Source organism: Elephantulus edwardii, unplaced genomic scaffold, assembly GCF_000299155.1.
Source record: "Elephantulus edwardii isolate Elephantulus edwardi_28Jun2011 unplaced genomic scaffold, EleEdw1.0 scaffold00287, whole genome shotgun sequence".
Classification (NCBI taxonomy): Eukaryota; Metazoa; Chordata; class Mammalia; order Macroscelidea; family Macroscelididae; genus Elephantulus; species Elephantulus edwardii.
This window is the reverse complement of record NW_006400037.1, coordinates 449,387-467,312: the sequence shown is the minus strand read 5'-3', so window position 1 is coordinate 467,312 and position 17,926 is coordinate 449,387. Positions and strand designations below refer to the sequence as shown.

Genomic DNA, 17,926 nt, shown 5'->3' with positions numbered 1-17,926 from the left:
GTCTTCGCTCATTAGTGTTCAAGGCCTCAAACCTGTTCCTGAGATGGTTCTGAAATTCAGGTGGGATAGACTCAAAGTCATATTTTGGTTGACTTTGAGTCTATCCAAATCCTCAGAATAGAACTAAATTTTCCAACTTCCTCCCTATAGTTCCCATTTATATTAATCCATCTGTTCTTCCTTTTCATGCCTTCAGGGCTCTATTTCTGGACAACTGTTGCTCTTTTAACTTTATATTGTGAGTTATTCTGAGAACTGTGTGCCTTGTTGGTGTTTTGCTTACCTCAAAGTCCTGTCTCTCATTTGATTAAAAGTTGAACCACAGATATGAGCTTATATCCAGGTCTAAAAAGTGACTAATGGGCACAATCTTAGGGGATCCATTTGTCTCTGTTGGACCAGTCAGCTATACTGGTTCTTATATTTTTTAATTTTGTTCTACATTTCCCCTATTCCATACAAGATCTTCTGTGTTGATCTTTTTAGAGTGGTCATCAGTGGGGGCCAGGCACAAGCTGGTTCTTCTCATCTCAGGGTCCTAGAAGTTGAGGCTCTCTTTTGTTGTTATAAATATAAGGACTTTTTTATAAAAATAAATTTGTGCTGAAACAAATTTGTCACAGTAACAATTGTGTCTCCTGGTGGTGGCTGTCTTGGTGTGCAGCCAGGGTTTCCGTGGTGCCCTCCTCTTCCAGCCTGGGTACACCCACCCCCTGTGCCTGTCTTGGAGTTTCCAGGTTTGTAGCGCAGCTGACTTGCTGAGGTCAGCACACAGTCTTTTCTCTTTTACTGCCGTATGCTTCGTGGTGTGTATGCTAAAAAGTGCAGCAACTCCCCATCAGTCCCTCCTCCAGCTTTTCTGCCTGAGCTAGGATTCTTGTCCAGATGGCTGCCATTTTACCTGAAATGCTTGCCGATCATTCTAATGTCATGTGGATAAAATAGAAAATGAATTCACTTCTTATTATAATAAGAAGGAAAAAATACGACTCCCCCATCCCCCGCCAGTGGAGATGTCACAAATGAAAGTGCTGATTCTTTCAGTTGCATGCAAACAATACCGAGACCCTCTGTATCTTTAAAGTGAGGATCTTCTATGAATAGAATCCACAGAATCCAGTCGAGGGTAGTAAATAAAAGGACTGATAGAAGATGTTTATGACACTTGGAATTTGTTAATTATTTTAATGATGGGGACATAATTTTGCAATTCTCCTGTTCCACTATTGTATGCTCAAAAGAGAATGCCCTCCAGTACCTCAAAAGAGAGGACACTGCTTGAGCAGCCTTTCTCAATCCTTATGTATAGGTATCCGTCTCTGGCTCTGCTGCCACCTGGCTCTTGGACATTTTAGGTAGACCTATTCACCTTGCTGAGTCTCACTTTGCTCATCTCTATTTGGGGGGAAATTCCATTCATCTTTGGAGAACCTCAAACAGCACTAAGATGAGAATCAAAAGAGATACATGGAAATACTACAGCAGATCCATTATCAATTCCTAGAGCCCTAGAAGAATCCAGGAACTGGAACTACTCAGACTTGAACTTGATTTCTGATGTGCTTTTTGTTAACCACAGTCCTTTGAGAGGTGTGCACGCTCATAGCTGCTGCATCTCTAAAACTGACATAATGATGCCACCCACTTCCCACCCCCTGGAGTTGTTGTGAGTGAAATAAAGCAGATAGAGTGTGTAGCCCTGACCTATGGAGTTTTTTTTGTTATTGTTGAGTTTTGTTTTTTTAAAAAATCCATGGTTTTGATTGTCATCAATGATATGAAATCATCTCAGCAATACAATGGACATGCCCTGAAGCTAGAGCACTGGACAAAGCCATGGTCATTAGCACTGAAAGCACAGGTGGTTGTTAGGTCCTTTACTCTCAAGGGTGGCTGAGGTGACAACTCCAACATGAATAGTCTTAGCACAGCAAGGACTTTTGGTACTATTGTTAGAGCATCTGTTTCATGCATCTGTGTGTTATAAATATTTTTTTGTGAATCTGAAAACAAAAAGTTATTGCACATTTTATGATTACATAAGGTCACATATTCTATTTTATTGTAACTTGTGTGTCACGCCATCCATGTTCTTCTAGCATTTGTGGCTCCAGAGGTAATTTTTAGTCTCATCTTTTGTATTGAAGTCGAATAGGGTAAATTTAAACAGGGACCTTAAACTAGAAAAGACATTCCATTCTGTTCCCAGTGGTAACTGGAAGCTTTGACTCATGTAAGAGGTGGAAAAGAAACTGGGGAAAGGAAAAAATTGGAATGTGTACTTTGGGCAGGCACATTCTATTCATTATCTCAGGAACTCTGTGAAGTAAGATTGTGTTTTTTGTCAAAGGGGAAACTGAATCAGGGTATTTAGTAGTTTTTCTAAAACCTACCTATTCTTTGGAGAGAAAGTAAGAACTAGATCCCAGGTCTGTGTAACTTTATAAAGCAAGGAATTAATTTCACTTAAAAAAGAGAGTCACAAAATAGAAGAGAAGAAGTCAAAGCTGGGACCTTTCAGAGTCTTTGCTAGATCCAGGAATTTCATGGGAAGAAATGGAAAGAGTAAGATGTTTATTTGTAAATTGCATTTTCCAAACAAAAAAACCTTATTTTTAAGAAGACAATATATAAATAGATAGCATGTTGAGCTTTCTCATTAAAATAGTTGGCTGGTGTTCAGTAATGACCCTGCTGTTATCTATGCCTTTAAATAGCCACTGCTCTCAGTGCTTGGCTATTCTACGTAATCAGTTTCTAACACGTTAGTTTATCAGAGACCTCTGCTTAGCATAGTCTGTAGGGAGTGGCACTGCTAACTCATAAGGTGGTACTTCTGGCTGTTTGAGTCTACCAACCACTCCTACAGAGAAAGAAAGGCAGTCTCCTTCCATGTAGCCTTTCAAACCTTGTTAGAGGATCAGCTTGAGTTAATTTAGAGATTTATACCTGACCAACACTCAATAGAAGATCAGCTATGAGTCTCAACACTGTATGAGTTGAGGATTTACCAGTTGCTGTCCAATTTGTTTCAAGCCATGCTGAGCCCAAATGTCCCCATGAATATCAGAGTAGACCTGTGTTTCATAAGACTTCCAATGACTACATCTTTGGGAGAATTTTCCAGACTTTTCTACTGATGAAACTCTGAGTGGACTCAAACTTCTAAACTTTTGTGTTAGCAGTTGTTATGTGCTATCGCTATTGTGTTGAAACTAACCCATAGCTGACCCTCCAGCAGGTTTTCAGAGGCAGTATATCACATGGGAGGAGATCACCCAACTTTCTTCTATGAAGCAGCTGGTGGATTTGAACCATGTGCTTTTTGATTGGCAGTGCAACTCCTTACCACTACGCCACTAGTGTTTCCTCCTATAGATATTTAATATTTGAGTGAAAAGTGCAAATGCGAATAACAATATAAATCACCCAGAATAAAGCATTGTTGTTTTGACAGTTTCAAAACAGAAGCCACCAGGTACTGGTGCCAGTACAGGCACCTGTAGTTTACAGTGTATTCTTAAAATATTTTCACAATGTATTTGAGTTACCAAGAACTGCACTTATGACTTTTTTTAAAATTCTCCTGTTGTTGTTATGAGCCATTGAATCACCTGTGATTCAAAGTGACCATACATACCATAGTTCTGAAGCCTGCCCTGTCTTGAGCCAGTCTCACGGACGCTGAAACATCTATCACCATCACCTCAGTTACTGTATTAATTCATCTCATCCAGGGTCTTCCTCTCCTGAGCTGTCCCTCCAGCCTTCTGAGTATGATGTTCTTCCCTAAGGACACATACCCAAAGAGGCCACATGCCCAAAGTATGTGAAGCAGAGCTTCAAAATCCTAGCCTCTAAGGAGAAACTTGGTTTCACCCTCTACAAGACAGACCTATTTGTTTTCTTGGAAGTCCATGGTATGTTCAAGGCTCTTCTCCAGCACTACAACTCAAAGGAATCAATTCTTCTTGTCATCCTTAGTTATTTTCCAGCTCTCTGATGCATAGTAAGTAGTTGTGAAGACGGAGGTCTGGATCAGGCACATCTTAGTCTCTAGACTGACATTGTTGCTTCTCAGTACTCTGGAGAGGTCCCTGGCATCAGATTTACCTAATGCAATTCACCTTTTGATTTCCTGACTGCTGGTGCCAAGAATGTTGACTGTGGAACCCAACAAACTGTAATTGTTAACAACCTCACTCTTTTCTCCATCCGTCAAGGTGCTGCTAAATGGTCCAGTGGTGAGAATCTTTGTCTTCTTGATGTTGAGTTTTAATCCAGACTGAAGACGTCCTTGACATTCAGTAGCAAGCACTTCAGGTCTTCCTAAGTTTCAGCAAGCAAGGTTGTGTCTGCATAATATAGGTTGTTGATGAGTCTTCATCCAATCCTGAATGCTCATTCTCCCAAATGATCTGTTCTGCCTATAGATTGAAAAGATATGAGGACAGAACATATCCCTGACACACTCTCTTCCTGATTTTGAGCAGCGTTTCCCTGTTCTGTTTTGATGACTACTTCCTGGTCCTAGTATGTTGTTGTTGTTATGTGCCGTCGAGTCGTTTGCGACTCAAAGCGGCCCTATGTACAACAGCCCTAAACCCTGCTCGATCCTGTGCCAATCGCATGGCCTCTGACACATCCATCCCGATTACCCCAGTCACCGAATCAATCCACCTCATAGAGGTTCTTCCCCTCCTGCACTGTCTCTCTACCCTACCAAGCATGATGTCCCTCTCCAAGGACATCTCCTTACAACATGTCCAAAGTCTCTCCTTACAACATGTCCAAAGTATGTCAGATGAAGCCCCAGAATCCTTGCCTCCAAGGAGTAGCCTGGTTTAACCTCTCTAGGATGAATCTGTTTGTTTTCTTGGCAGTCCATGGTATATTCAATACTCTTCTCCAGCACCACAGCTCAAAGGCGTCAATTCTCCTTCTATCCTCCCTAGTCATTGTCCAACTCTCTGATGCATAACCAGTGATTGCAAAGACCTGGTATAGGTTTCACATAAGCACAATCAAGTGTTCTGGGATTTCCATTCTCCTCAAAGTTAACCACAATTTGTCATGATCCACAAAGCCAAATGCCTTTGCATAGTCAGTTAAACACAGATATCCCTTTGGTACCCTTTGCTTTCTGAGAAGATGCATCTGACAATGGCAAAAAATGTCTCTAGTGTCATGACCTTTTCTAAATCCAGCTTTTATTTCTGATAGTTCTCTATTCCAGTCATTTCTGGGTAATCTTCAGCAAGATTTTGCTTGTATGTGTTATGAATGATATTTTACAATAATTTCCACACTCTGTTGAGTCTTTTTTTTCCCCATGGGAATAAATATGGATCTCTTCCAGTCAGTTGGCCAGGCAATTATCCTCCAGATTTCTTGGCACAACCTGGAAATTCAGACTCCACACTCTCTGCCTTCAAAGGTAGCTTTGAATATCCTGTCACTAACTTTCAAAAGAAGTTTCTATGGGAAACTGCATGAATTGAATAACTTACACACAAATATGAATAAATACCACTGACATTGGTATTACAGCCACTGTAGAAATGGTTTGACTATAGACAACTGTTGTAAACGACCCTTTATATAAGACAGAAACAAAACATTGAAAACGTCTGACTCCTGAAACATGACTGAGGCAAATTGCATAAATTTTGGTGATTTATGCAAATACGAGATGAGTAGAAAGCAGTTAACATATGGGCTTTTCAAGGTACCTCAGCCTCGGGGACCCTGGGAATCTATGAGAGAAGTGTGGAAATTTCAAAGTTTCAGAGATGTCTGAAGAAGCACTCTCTAATGAAAATAATAATTTTAATTCCTTTTCAGTTCAACATAGAAGGTGTGCTAAACTTCACATTACAATAGGGAGAATAATTTGGTCTTAAAAGTAGTGACTTTGACCTAGTCTGAAAATTAAAGTCCTTTGGTTAGAAAGTGAAACAAATGACTTCCTCTAAAAGTCTCTCCTGATTGGAGAAAAACCACGTCAGATGTGTTTCTTACCTGCCTTACCAGACGTATCAGATTACATTTGGTGAAATAATGTGTATAAGAAAAGGGCATAGCCTGATTTATCTCTATAATGCACTTAAGACTATGAATATCTAGTGTTAAGCTAGTATGCAGAAATCAACAAAACTAATGGTCCTTTGGCAATTGTAGTTGGAACTATTAAAAAGTAAAAATAAATGTTTCATTTCAAAGACATAACAATTGTTGGTTTCTTAAAATAAATCTGAGGGGGAAAAGTTGAGTATGTATTACACAATGTTTTACACAATGTATTTGAGTTATTAGGAACTGCACTTAAAAACTACCTTTTCTTAAATTCATCTTGTAGTTGCTAGTATGTACTTCATGCAATGCTTCAGCATGGAGTTTGCTAGTGTCTTTCATAGATGATCAGGGGCAAATGTTCAGTTTATTATTTATAGAACATTGACAATGAAAGGTTTAAGTTTAAATGAGGCATACCAGACAATACCTCTACAATCAAGCCAGATTTATTAAGCAAGGCCAAAGAGGGCTCATCTTGAGCAAGCAAGAAGAGTAATAGGACAAAGTGTGCGTGTGTGTGTGTGTGTGTGTGTACTGTGAATGAGGTGTGGAGTGGGAGGGGTAGGGGGTTAGAAGGGGTGGGGAGCTTGAAGGGGTGGGGAGGTGAGGGGGCTGGAGGGTGGGAGGTGCATGGAATTGAAAGTGGAGAAAATTCCTTTGGAGAAGAGGATTCAGTAGGCCTTTCTGTGAGGCCAGAAATAGATGGAAAATGGTTCTGCAGACTATGACCTAGCATGTCCACTGTGGCCTAACCAAAGGCAATGATAATGAGTAAAATGTGGTATTTTACCCGAATCAAAGCCAATTTACTAAGGAGTCATCAGAATGAAATTGGCTGATGGGCTAACTGGTAAGGAGTTGCACTGCAAACCCAAAGTCATGCTGTTGGGGCCAGCAGCTGCTCCCATATAGGTGATCTCTCTTGGTATTTACAGTCTCTGAAAATTTGCCGGAGGCCAGCTATGAGTTGATTCTGACTTTAGAGCACATAACAAAAACAATGTTTTGTTGTTGTTGTTATGTACCATCGAGTGGGTTGCGACTCATAGCGACCCTATGTACAACAGCCCTAAACCCTGCTCTATCCTGTGCCAATCGCATGGCCTCTCACACACCCATCCCGAATACCCTAGTCACTGAATCAATCCACCTCATAGAGGGTCTTCCTCTCCTGCACCATCCCTCCACCCTCCCAAGCATGATGTCCCTCTCCAAAGACCTGTCTCTCCTTACAACATGTCCAAAGTATGTCAGATGAAGCCGCAGAATCCTTGCCTCCAAGGAGTAGCCTGGTTTAACCCTCTCCAGGATGAATGTGCTTGTTTTCTTGGCAGTCCAGTGTACATTCAATACTCTTCTCCAGCACCACAGCTCAAAGGCGTCAATTTGCCTTCTATCCTCCCTAGTCATTGTCCAACTCTCTGATGCATAACAAGTGATTGCAAAGACCATGGCCTGTATCAGGCGCACCTTAGTCTCCAGAGAGACACCACTGCTCTTGAGTACTTTAGAGAAGTCCCTAACTGCAGACTTTCCCATCACAATACGTTTTTTGATTTCCTGGCTACTGGTGCCAAGAGTGTTGACCGTGGAGCCGAGCAAACTGAAGCTGTGAACAATTTCAATCTCTTCGCCATCCATCCTGATGTTACCGATTGGTCCAGTGGTGAGAATCTTTGTCTTCTTGACATTGAGCCTCAGTCCATATTGAAGGCTGCGGTCCTCCTCAGTTTCAGTGAGCAGGGTTGTGTCATCTGCATGACACAGATTGCTGATAGTTTGTCCACCAATCCTAACACCACGCTTTCTCCTCATAGAGTCCAGCTTCTCGGATAATCTGCTCTGCATACAGGTTGAAAAGGTATGGAGTGTACGCAATCAAAATAAAACAAAACAAACCCAAAACCCAAAATTGAAATATTATGAAATACTTCACGCTATCAATTCTGAATACAATGAAGTGAATTGACAATGACAAAGCTAGTATTATGTGTACATTTGTTAAGAATACTTCTATGTATAGTCATTTGAACTTTGATAAATAATGAAAGTTATAGAAAGAATTCAGGCCTTTTGTCATAGGGTCACTGTTAGTCATGCTCATGGTCGACTCGACGATGGCAAACAACAAAAACAAAGTAATTTGTATTTATACTTTATTGTTTAGCTTTTGTGATAATTGTCTATCATGATTAAACTAATTAGTATTAAGGAATTGTAGAGTAAAAATATTGAGTTAAAAAAATCATGTTATTTGAATTGTTTACAACAATAAAATGTTTTTTTATAAAAGCTCTAGAATTTAAGTCAACTAAAGCCAGGATTTAAAGTTTTCTATAATTCCCAATTTCTTTTCCATATTTAAAACCAAATGCAAATATATTGTCCTACATCTGATCTGTTCTGACTCATGGTGACCCCTCATGAGTAGACCTGCTCCATCAGGTTCTCTTGGATAAACTCTTAGTGAAATAGATTGTTACCAGATCTACCTTAGGTTAGTGTTCAAGGAAGAAGTGTCCATCAGAGAACTTTTGACATTTAAGAGCATCAGTATATGTAAAGAATATGTGAATAAAAAACAAAAGTCACTTTACCTCATAGATTTTACAGGAATATGGGAAAAAGTAACATTGTTTCTTATGTTGTAGATATACAAAGATGAAGACAGCAACCAACATTTACATCTTTAACCTGGCTCTGGCAGATGCTTTAGTGACAACAACTATGCCCTTCCAGAGCACGGTGTACCTGATGAACTCCTGGCCATTTGGGGATGTCCTGTGCAAGATCGTCATCTCCATCGACTACTACAACATGTTCACTAGCATATTCACCTTGACCATGATGAGTGTGGACCGCTATATCGCGGTGTGCCACCCTGTCAAGGCACTGGATTTTCGTACACCTTTGAAGGCAAAGATCATCAACATTTGTATCTGGCTTTTGTCGTCATCTGTGGGCATATCTGCCATAGTCCTTGGAGGCACCAAAGTCAGAGAAGGTGAGTGATAGGGTCACTAGCAAATACAGGGGTACAGGCTACCCAGGGTGACACTGTTAGAAGAGATGACATTAAAATGACTGTGTATTACATTTTTGTTCAATGATTCAGCAAAAGTTGGGTTGTTTGGTTTTTTTTTTGTTTGTTTTGTGTGTGTGTGTGGGTTTTTTGTTTGTCTTTTTTTTAAATAAACAATATTGCTGCTCTTGTATGCCAGAGTCAACTCCAACTGGTAGGACCTCTAGATTCGGCAGGTTGAGGCTCTGCATGCTCCTACATTATCTTGACACTCCCTGAGGTTTAAGCATATAGTAAGTCACTGTGTGAATCCATCTCATTGAGGGTCTTCTTTTTCACTTATCATCTGCTTTTCCCAGCATGATGTCTTTTGCTAAGGACTGACCTCACTTACAGCAAAATTCCACCGTCCTTGCTTCTTCCAAAAGAGGTCTTTTTGTTCTTTTTGCAGTCATATTCCTCTACTTGTCTATGTTGTTGTAGTTGTTATGTACCATCAAGTCACTTGGGGCTCATAGCAACTCTATCTATGTACAAGAGCCCCTAAACCCTGCTCTGTCCTCTGTCAACCTCACCGTCTCTGACACACCCACTCCCATTACTCCAACCACTGAATCGATCCATCTCATCCAGGGTCTTCCACTCCTGCCCTGTTCCTCCACTCTCCCAAACATGATGTTCCTCTCCAAGAAATGGTCCATCCTTGCAACATGCCCGAAATCTGTCAGATGAAGCTTCAGATTCCTTGCCTCCAAGGAGCCTGTTTTCACCCTCTTCAAGACAAACCTGTTTGTTCTCCTAGCAGTCCATGGTATTTTCAATACTCTTCTTAAGCTCCACAGCTCAAAGGCATCAATTCTCTATTATCCCTAGTCACTGTCCAGCTCTCTGATACATAGCACACAATTGCAAAGACTATGGCCTGGATCAGGCGCATCTTAGTCGCCAGCCTGATGCTGTTGCTCTTCAGTACTCTGGAGAGGTCCCTGACAGCTGACTTTCCTAATGCAATTCATCTCTTGATTTCTTGGCTGCTGGTACCAAGATTGTTTACTGTGGAGTCAAGCAAACTAAAACTGTTAACTTTCTCAATCTCTTCACCATCCATACTGATACTGTCAGTTGGCCCAGTGGTGAGAACCTTTGTATTCTTGATATTGAGCTTCAATCTGTATTGAAGGCTATAGTCCTTGACCTTCTACAGCAAGTGCCTCAGGTCTTCCTCAGTTTACGCAAGTAGGGTTGTGTCATCTGCATAACTCAGATTGTTGATGAATCTTCCTCCAATCCTGATGCCAGCATCCTTGATCCAGCATCCTGGATGATCTGTTCTGCATACAGATTGATAAGGTATGGAGACAGTATACATCCCCAGTGGACGTCCTTCCCAATTCTGAACCATGTAGTGTACCCTTGCTCTGTTCTGATGACTTCCTCTTGGTTCAAGTATAGGTTTCACATAAGCACAATTAAATGATCTGGGATCCCAGTCTTCTCAGAGTCAGACACAGTTTGTTATGATCCACACAGTCAAACGCCTTTGCATAGTCAATGAAGCACAGACAGACATTCCCCTGGTATTCTCTGCTTTCTGCCACAATCCATCTAACATTAGCTGTAATATCCCTAGTACCACAACCTCTTCTAGTTCCAGCCTGCACATCTGGCAGTTCTCTGGTGATGTCTTGTGCCATTCGTTTTTGGATAATTTTCAGCAGAATCTTGATTGCATGTGATATTAATGATATTGTTTGATAATTTCCACACTCTTCCAGGTCACCTTTCTTTGGAATGAGAACAAATATCGATCTCTTCCAGTCAGTTAGTCAGGTGGTTGTCCTCCAGATTTCTTGACACAACTTAGCACATCCATGGTAGCATCTGTTTGCTAAAATATGTCAACTCCTGGGGCCTTGTTTTTTTCCAATTCTTTCAGAGTAACTTGAACTTCCTCTTTCATCACCATAGGCTCTTGCTCAAACATTATTTCAGGAAATTCTTCTGTGTCAGCCAATTCCTTCTGGTACAGGGACTCTCTATATTCCTTCCATAAGAAGAAAAATATTTTTCACAAGTCCAGCTTAAGTGTGTTAATATATCTACCCAGCTAAAACTGTAGACTCATTTATTTTTTGAATCTTCTAATATATCCTGGACAGAGCTGTTGTTATCACTCAATCATAATAATACTTCAAATCACATAGCTGCATGCTACAAGCATTTATTATTGTTCAAATAAGTCACTGATTTGGCCAAATTTCCTAGTATTTTAGCTACAACATTGTGGTAAGTCACATTTTTTTAACTTATATCAGTAACTTTTTGGAAAATAATACAAGTTAAAGAATTATAAATAGATGAAAATGAGAAGAATCTTAAAAGATTTCTGCTCAGTTGTTGGTAATTTTGTAACTAATTCTGTTATAATTTAAGTGGAAAAACTTTTACAGAATAACTTGGTAGTTATTTTCAAGTGTCATCAAATAAACTATAGCTCATAGTGATCCTATTAGCAACAGATCTGAACATTGTCTTATCCTGTGCCATTTTCATCATTTCTGATAGTACGTGATCCCAATGATACTGTCACTGTGTCAATTCACCTTGCCAGGATCTTTCTTTCTCTATTATCCTCCATCCTTCCAAACAACATGTTTCTTTCCAAGAACTGACCTCTTCTAACAACATGCCCAAAGTATGTGAGATGAAATTTCACCATCCTTGCCTGGTTTTCTCCAAGATATATTTATTTGTTCTTTTAGTAGTCCATGGGATATTCAGCACTTTTTTCTAACACTGTAACTCAAAGATATCAATTCTTCTTCTAAAATCCTTATTCCTTGCCCAACCTTCAGATGCATAGCGAGTAATTGAAAAGACCATGGTTTGGAGCAAGTCCACATTGGTCTCTAAATTGGCATCACTGGTCCTTAGATCTTTGGAGAAGTCATTTACAGAAGATTTTTCAAATGCAAGATGTGTTTTGACTTTATGACTGTTGTACTCTGGGTATTGATTGTGGATCCAAATAAGATGTAATAGTTGACAAGTTTGGTCTTTTCTCTATTTATCATGATGTTACCTATTGGTCCAGTTGTTGTTGTGTTGTTGTTAAGTGCCATCGAGTCACAGGTGACTCATAGCAACCCTATGAATGAAAGTCCTGGACATCTTGTGTGTAACTTTCACCCTTTCTCCAGGTTCATAGGGTTTCCAGAGGCAAGCTATTGTGGACGTGTATGCGACTCCTGCTTCCAAGCTTGTTTTAATGAGGGAGCTTCACCAAACACTGTCCACCATGTGTAACCATTCTTGCATTTGACTCTTCAGTGTCACAGTGTTCGGCTTCACAGCAACCACGAGTTACCTCTCTACAGCAAGTGGACATACCCGGGTTATACGACCTAGAAGAATGTTTCACCAAAAACAGTTAAAGGCAGGGCTGAGGGCCGCAGGGTAGACTCACCCACCTTTGGCTTGGGAGCATGGCTTTATGTCCTCTCGGCTAACTACTTGCTCATGCTTGCACGCTCTCTCTCTCTCTCTCTCTCGCTCTTGCTCTCTCTCTCTCTCCTGTTATTGTTGGTGTTGTTAAGTGCCATCGAGTTGCAGGCGAATGAAAGTCCTGGACACCTCCTGTGTAACTTTCATCCTTTCTCCAGGTTCATAGGGTTTCCAGAGGCAAGCTATTGTGAAAGTGGATGCCACTCCTGCTTTCAGGCTTGTTTTAATCAGGGAGCTTCACCAAACACTGTCCAGCATGGGTAACCATTCTCGCATTTGACTCATCAGTGTCACAGTGTTTGGCTTCACAGCAACCACAAGTTATTGGTCCAGTAGTAAGGATTTTGTTTTCTTTATGTTGAGATAAAATCCATATTGAGGGATAGAGTCCTTGATCCTCTGCAGCAAGTATTTCAAGTCCTCTTCACTTCATTGATGCCAGATGGACCATTCCTAAAAGCAGAGAATGCCGGAAGAATGTCTATATTTTATATTTTTATTATATTTTAAGAATGCCTGTCTTATTGAATATGCAAAGGGATTTCACTGTGTAGATCATAACAAATTATGGATAACATTGAGAAGAATAAGAATTCCAAAATACTTAATTGTTCTTATGCGAAACCTATACCTAGACAAAAAAGCTGTTGTCTGAACAGAGTAAGAGAACATTGCATAGCTTAAAGTCAAAAGTATGTGTTTCAGAGCTGTATCCCTTCTCCGTTTTGTTAATATTAATATAATTTGAGAAATAATGTAGTGAAACAATTCATAACAAAATTTATCACCTATTATTTTCAGGTAAAATTGATAGCAAATATTACCAAGGATTCTATATAGTCTAGAATTGGCTAAAATTGTAGTGGGAGGTGGACACTGGAGAGAGGTACCATCATGAGTCCTGCACAGGTAATACCCACCCTAGTGAAACCACTGAAGGAACAAGTCATTCTTTTCATTCCATGTGTTAATATGTAACTTTAATTGTGAAATTTGTCACAATTGGAGTGAGTAGGACATACACATGTGGGAGGAAGATGTTTCAGGGGAGATTGGCTGCTGTTGGTAATTCTGCTCAGGCTCACAGTGCCTGTGTGCAACAGAAGGAAAAACACTGCTTCTCTTGCGCTTTGCTAGTAACTGCTGGCATGTTTGAGCTTTGTTGCCACCACTGTGCTAGTTCACTCCTTTGAAAGTCTTGCTCTTTTCTACTTACTATTGTTAAAAGTGGAATTTCCTTCTCCAGGGACTTGTCCATTCTGTTAAACTGAATAAGCATGTGAGAAGAAACCACACCATTCTTTGAAGGGACTTTTGCAATGAACTTCCTCTATTACAGACTTGTTCATTTCTCTTACATTCTATGAGATATTTACTATTTTCCACCAATCATATTATTTTACATGTGTATGAGGTGAGTGAAAATATGTATAGAACCAGACTTTGAGGCTAGTCCTCAAAGGAACGTTTTTAACACTTTAAAGAAGTCTTTTGCAGAAGTATATTATTACAGACTTAGAAACCCGATCTTTTAGTTCTAATCTTCCTCAAAGGAAGTGACTCCAAGTGTTGAGAACAGTGTAGCACTGCTTGCAGTATATTGGATTTTCAGGGCTGTAACCTTTCAGAAGTAGACAACCTGATCTTACTTCACAGTAAGAAGAGTCTGTATGAGCTGGATTGACTCATTATTAACAGCAGCGCTAAGACACATATTTAGAGAAAAGATAAGGAGGTGGATATAGTTGCTGTTGTTAAGTATCATTGAACTATCTCTTAGCTGACCCTCCAGTGTTTTTTTCAGAGCAGTAAATCACATGAGAGGAGATTGCTTATTTCTTTCTCATGGAGCACCTGGTATATTTGAAACATATGTCTTCGAGTTATCAGGATAAATCCTTATGACTAAGCCACCAGTTGTTGTTATGTCGAGTCAGAAACATCTTGTAGCTAGTCGTCCAGCAGGATTTCAGAAGATATAAATCACACAGGAGGAGATGGTCCATTTTGCTCCCCTGGAGAAGCTGATGAATTGGAACTTTTTGGGTTGGCAGCATAACTTGTTAACATTAGGCCACCAAAGTATGTGTGCATAATAGCTGTTTGCTGTTGAGTTTTAACTAACCTGTAGTTGACCCTCTTATGATACAGATACAGATATAGATAGTGACATAGATACAGAGATAGACATGTGATGGCCTAGTCCATAGAGAGTTGGATTGCTAATCAAGACATAAGCTCCTATAAGAGGGTTAGGTAGGAGGTTTAGGTACTGCTAAACTAAAGAGATAGTGTTCAAATCTACTAGGTGCTCCACTGAAAAAAGAGGAATAATCTCTTCCTGTGCAATTTACACCTTCTGAAAGCCTGCTGGAGGGTCAGCTAAGTCTGTTCAAACTTAATGACAATGAATGAGTGTGAGTGATATATGTATGCATGTGTGTTGTGTACCATAGGGTTGGAACCGACCCATAGCTGATCCTCCAGTGGGTTTTCAGAGGCAGTTAATTGCATGAGAGAAGATTGCCCACTCTTCTCCTGCAGAGCTGGTGGACATGAACTGTGTTCCTTAGGGATTCCAAGGCAGTTTCTTGCCACTCGACCACTAGAACTCATATATGAAAATTATATATATATATATATATATATATTTATATACACACACACACACACACACACATGAAATATCTACGTCATAAAATAATTATTTAGTTGTATAGTCTATAGTGAGCTACTTTGTTAACCCAAAGGCAGTGTCTCTTTAGCCATTCTAATTCATTGGTACAGTCAATAAACTTGGTACTGGCAGTCAGGAACTTAGGAGATGTATTGCACTTGAAAAAACTGCAATCAGGGACCTCTCCAAATTACTGAGAGCAGTTATGCTAGTTTGAGGACTAAGGTGCACCTGATTGAGACTATAGTCTTTTCAATCACTTACTATGCATCTGAGAATTTGACAATGAATACAGATGACAAGAGAAAAATTGATGCCTTTGAACTGTGATGTTGAAGGAAAGTACTGAATAACCCTTGAACGGCCAAAAGAAAAAACAGATATGTCTTGGAGAAGGCGAATCCAGAGTACTCCTTGTAAATAAGGATGATGAAACTTGGTCTCCCATACTTTGAGCATGTTGCTAGGGGAGACTATTCCTTAGAGAAGGAAATCATGCTTGGAAAGGTGGAGGTATGGACTGGCTGATCAATGCTCAACTTCAAATCAGGATGTTTAAAAATCTCAGATGATAGTAGTATGCAACCAAGAATGCTGCTAAGGAATGAGATGACTAGACTTCTCCCTACTCTTCTTTTTCCTTACCATTAAAAGATAAGACTGTTAAAATAATTCAGATCTTAACAGAAATTAGCCAAGGATGGAGAAAAGAACTGTGATTAGGGATTTCCTGAACACTATCTACTGCTTGAACAGAATTCAAAACGTTAGGAAAGCGAAGCCTGTATTACTTGTAAGAGCACATCACTGAATATGTGCAACAAAGACTGCCAAGATTGTAGGTAAAGGGAAGGCCCTGAAACTACAAGTTATTTTGTAGGCTGTTCACTTAATAAAAAATAAGCTCCCTTCACCCTTTAAACTATAAAATGATTTTCCAGCAGGTTTTCGGAAGGAGTAAATCACACACAAGGAGTTTGACTATTTTTCTCCAGTGAATCATCTGGTGGATTTGAATTGCTAATGTCTAGATTGGCAGTTGTTGTTGCTATACGCCATCAAGTTGCCTTGGACTAGAACCCTATGTACTATGTTCTGAATTCTGCTCTGTCATGAGCCAATCTCACACTGATTCTGACACACCCCAATTACTGTTCCAATCCATCTCATCTGAGGCCTTCTTCTCATTATTTCCTTATTAAAAATATAGCCTTTTCTCCCCATTAAACTGTTAAGTGCATTTCCAACATAGTCCCAGTAAATATTACATTATAATAGTTGATAATTTTTAAGAACTGCTTGGTCTTGTCAGGTGAGGCATTCTTGGATATGGTTAATCACTCACAAGTTTTGGTATCTTCAGACTTAAAGAGACAGAGGGATAAAATTGCCAGAAACTGCATTGGGACAAAGGAATTTGTGTATAATAACTCAAGATTCATGAGGAGATGCTGCATGTCCACCACAAGCATGAGAAGAAAGCTCAGTAATAAAAGAAGATAGATGAATTGCTTTTTACATTCTGTATTTGTCCTGGAGAGGGTTAAACCAGGTGGCTTCTTGGAGGCAAGGATTCTGAGGTTCCGTCTAACTTACTTTGGACATGTTGTGAGGAGAGACCAGTCCTTAGAGAGTGACATCATGCTTGGGAGGGTGGAGGGACGGCACAGGAGGGGAAGGCCCTCTATGAGGTGGATTGATTCAGTGACTGGGATAATTGGGATGGGAGTGCCAGAGACAGTGCGATTGGCACAGGACAGAGCGGAGTTTAGGGCTGTTGTACATAGGGTCACTATGAGTCGCAGGCGACTCGACGGCACATAACAACAACAACATATCCACTACATTTAGTGGCTACATTCCTTATGCCATTAACAAAGACTAACAGCTTAAAAGTAATGAACTTCAATTAGGGCTTTGAAAGAGGAAATGATAATAGATAAAGTTTATCTTGGAAACAGTTGCCATTAAACAAATGTATGAGGATGCAAAAGAAGAAGGAAGAAAGAAGAACCTTTGCTGGCAGAAGATTAATTTGCACAACAAAGAAAGGAGGAAAAAATAAAGTAGTATCTAAGGGGCTTTTGCTCATCCCTGCATTTTGTGTTCTAAAGACGACTTTGTGGCTGTAATGAAAGATTGCCCCTAGTCATCTAGTGTATTTACTGTATACATGCAGGAGCCTGGGCATCCAGAAGTGTTTTTCCTCTTAGTACCTAAGCAGACTGAATAGTGATGGACCCCTGTGATCTCATGTCTATGGGAAGGTTCACAGTCTTAGTTTCCTAGGGTTGCCATACAAGTTTCTTAGAATGGATAACTTAAAGAACATAGACTTGTTATCTCAAAGTTCTGGATGCTAGAAGCCAAAACAAGATTTTGGTCTTTTTGATTCCTTCTGAGAGATGTCAGAGAAGCACTGGTTAAAGCATACCTCTAGCTTCTGATGGCCACTTCTTTGCTGCTTGTGTAAGTGCTTACTCTATTATTGCTTGGCATTTCTCTTGCCCGTTTGTATTATTTTTATCAGGAATTACTAAGAAAGGTATTCTCCAAAGTACTGAAGAGCAATGGTGTCTCTCTGGATGCAGGCCATGTTCTTTGCAATCACTTGTTATGCATCAGAGAGTTGGACAATGACTAGGGAG

General features: G+C 40.0%; 1 protein-coding gene across 1 annotated transcript in view; it reads left to right on the top strand.

Moving 5' to 3' along the window:
• OPRK1 (opioid receptor, kappa 1) overlaps nucleotides 1–17,926 on the top strand; it is a 71,422-nt gene that overhangs the window by 32,257 nt on the left and 21,239 nt on the right. Inside the window, exon 2 of the mRNA XM_006900525.1 lies at nucleotides 8,727–9,079. Within this exon, the coding sequence (XP_006900587.1) occupies nucleotides 8,727–9,079 (353 nt within the window). The remainder of the gene's footprint in view (nucleotides 1–8,726; nucleotides 9,080–17,926) is intronic.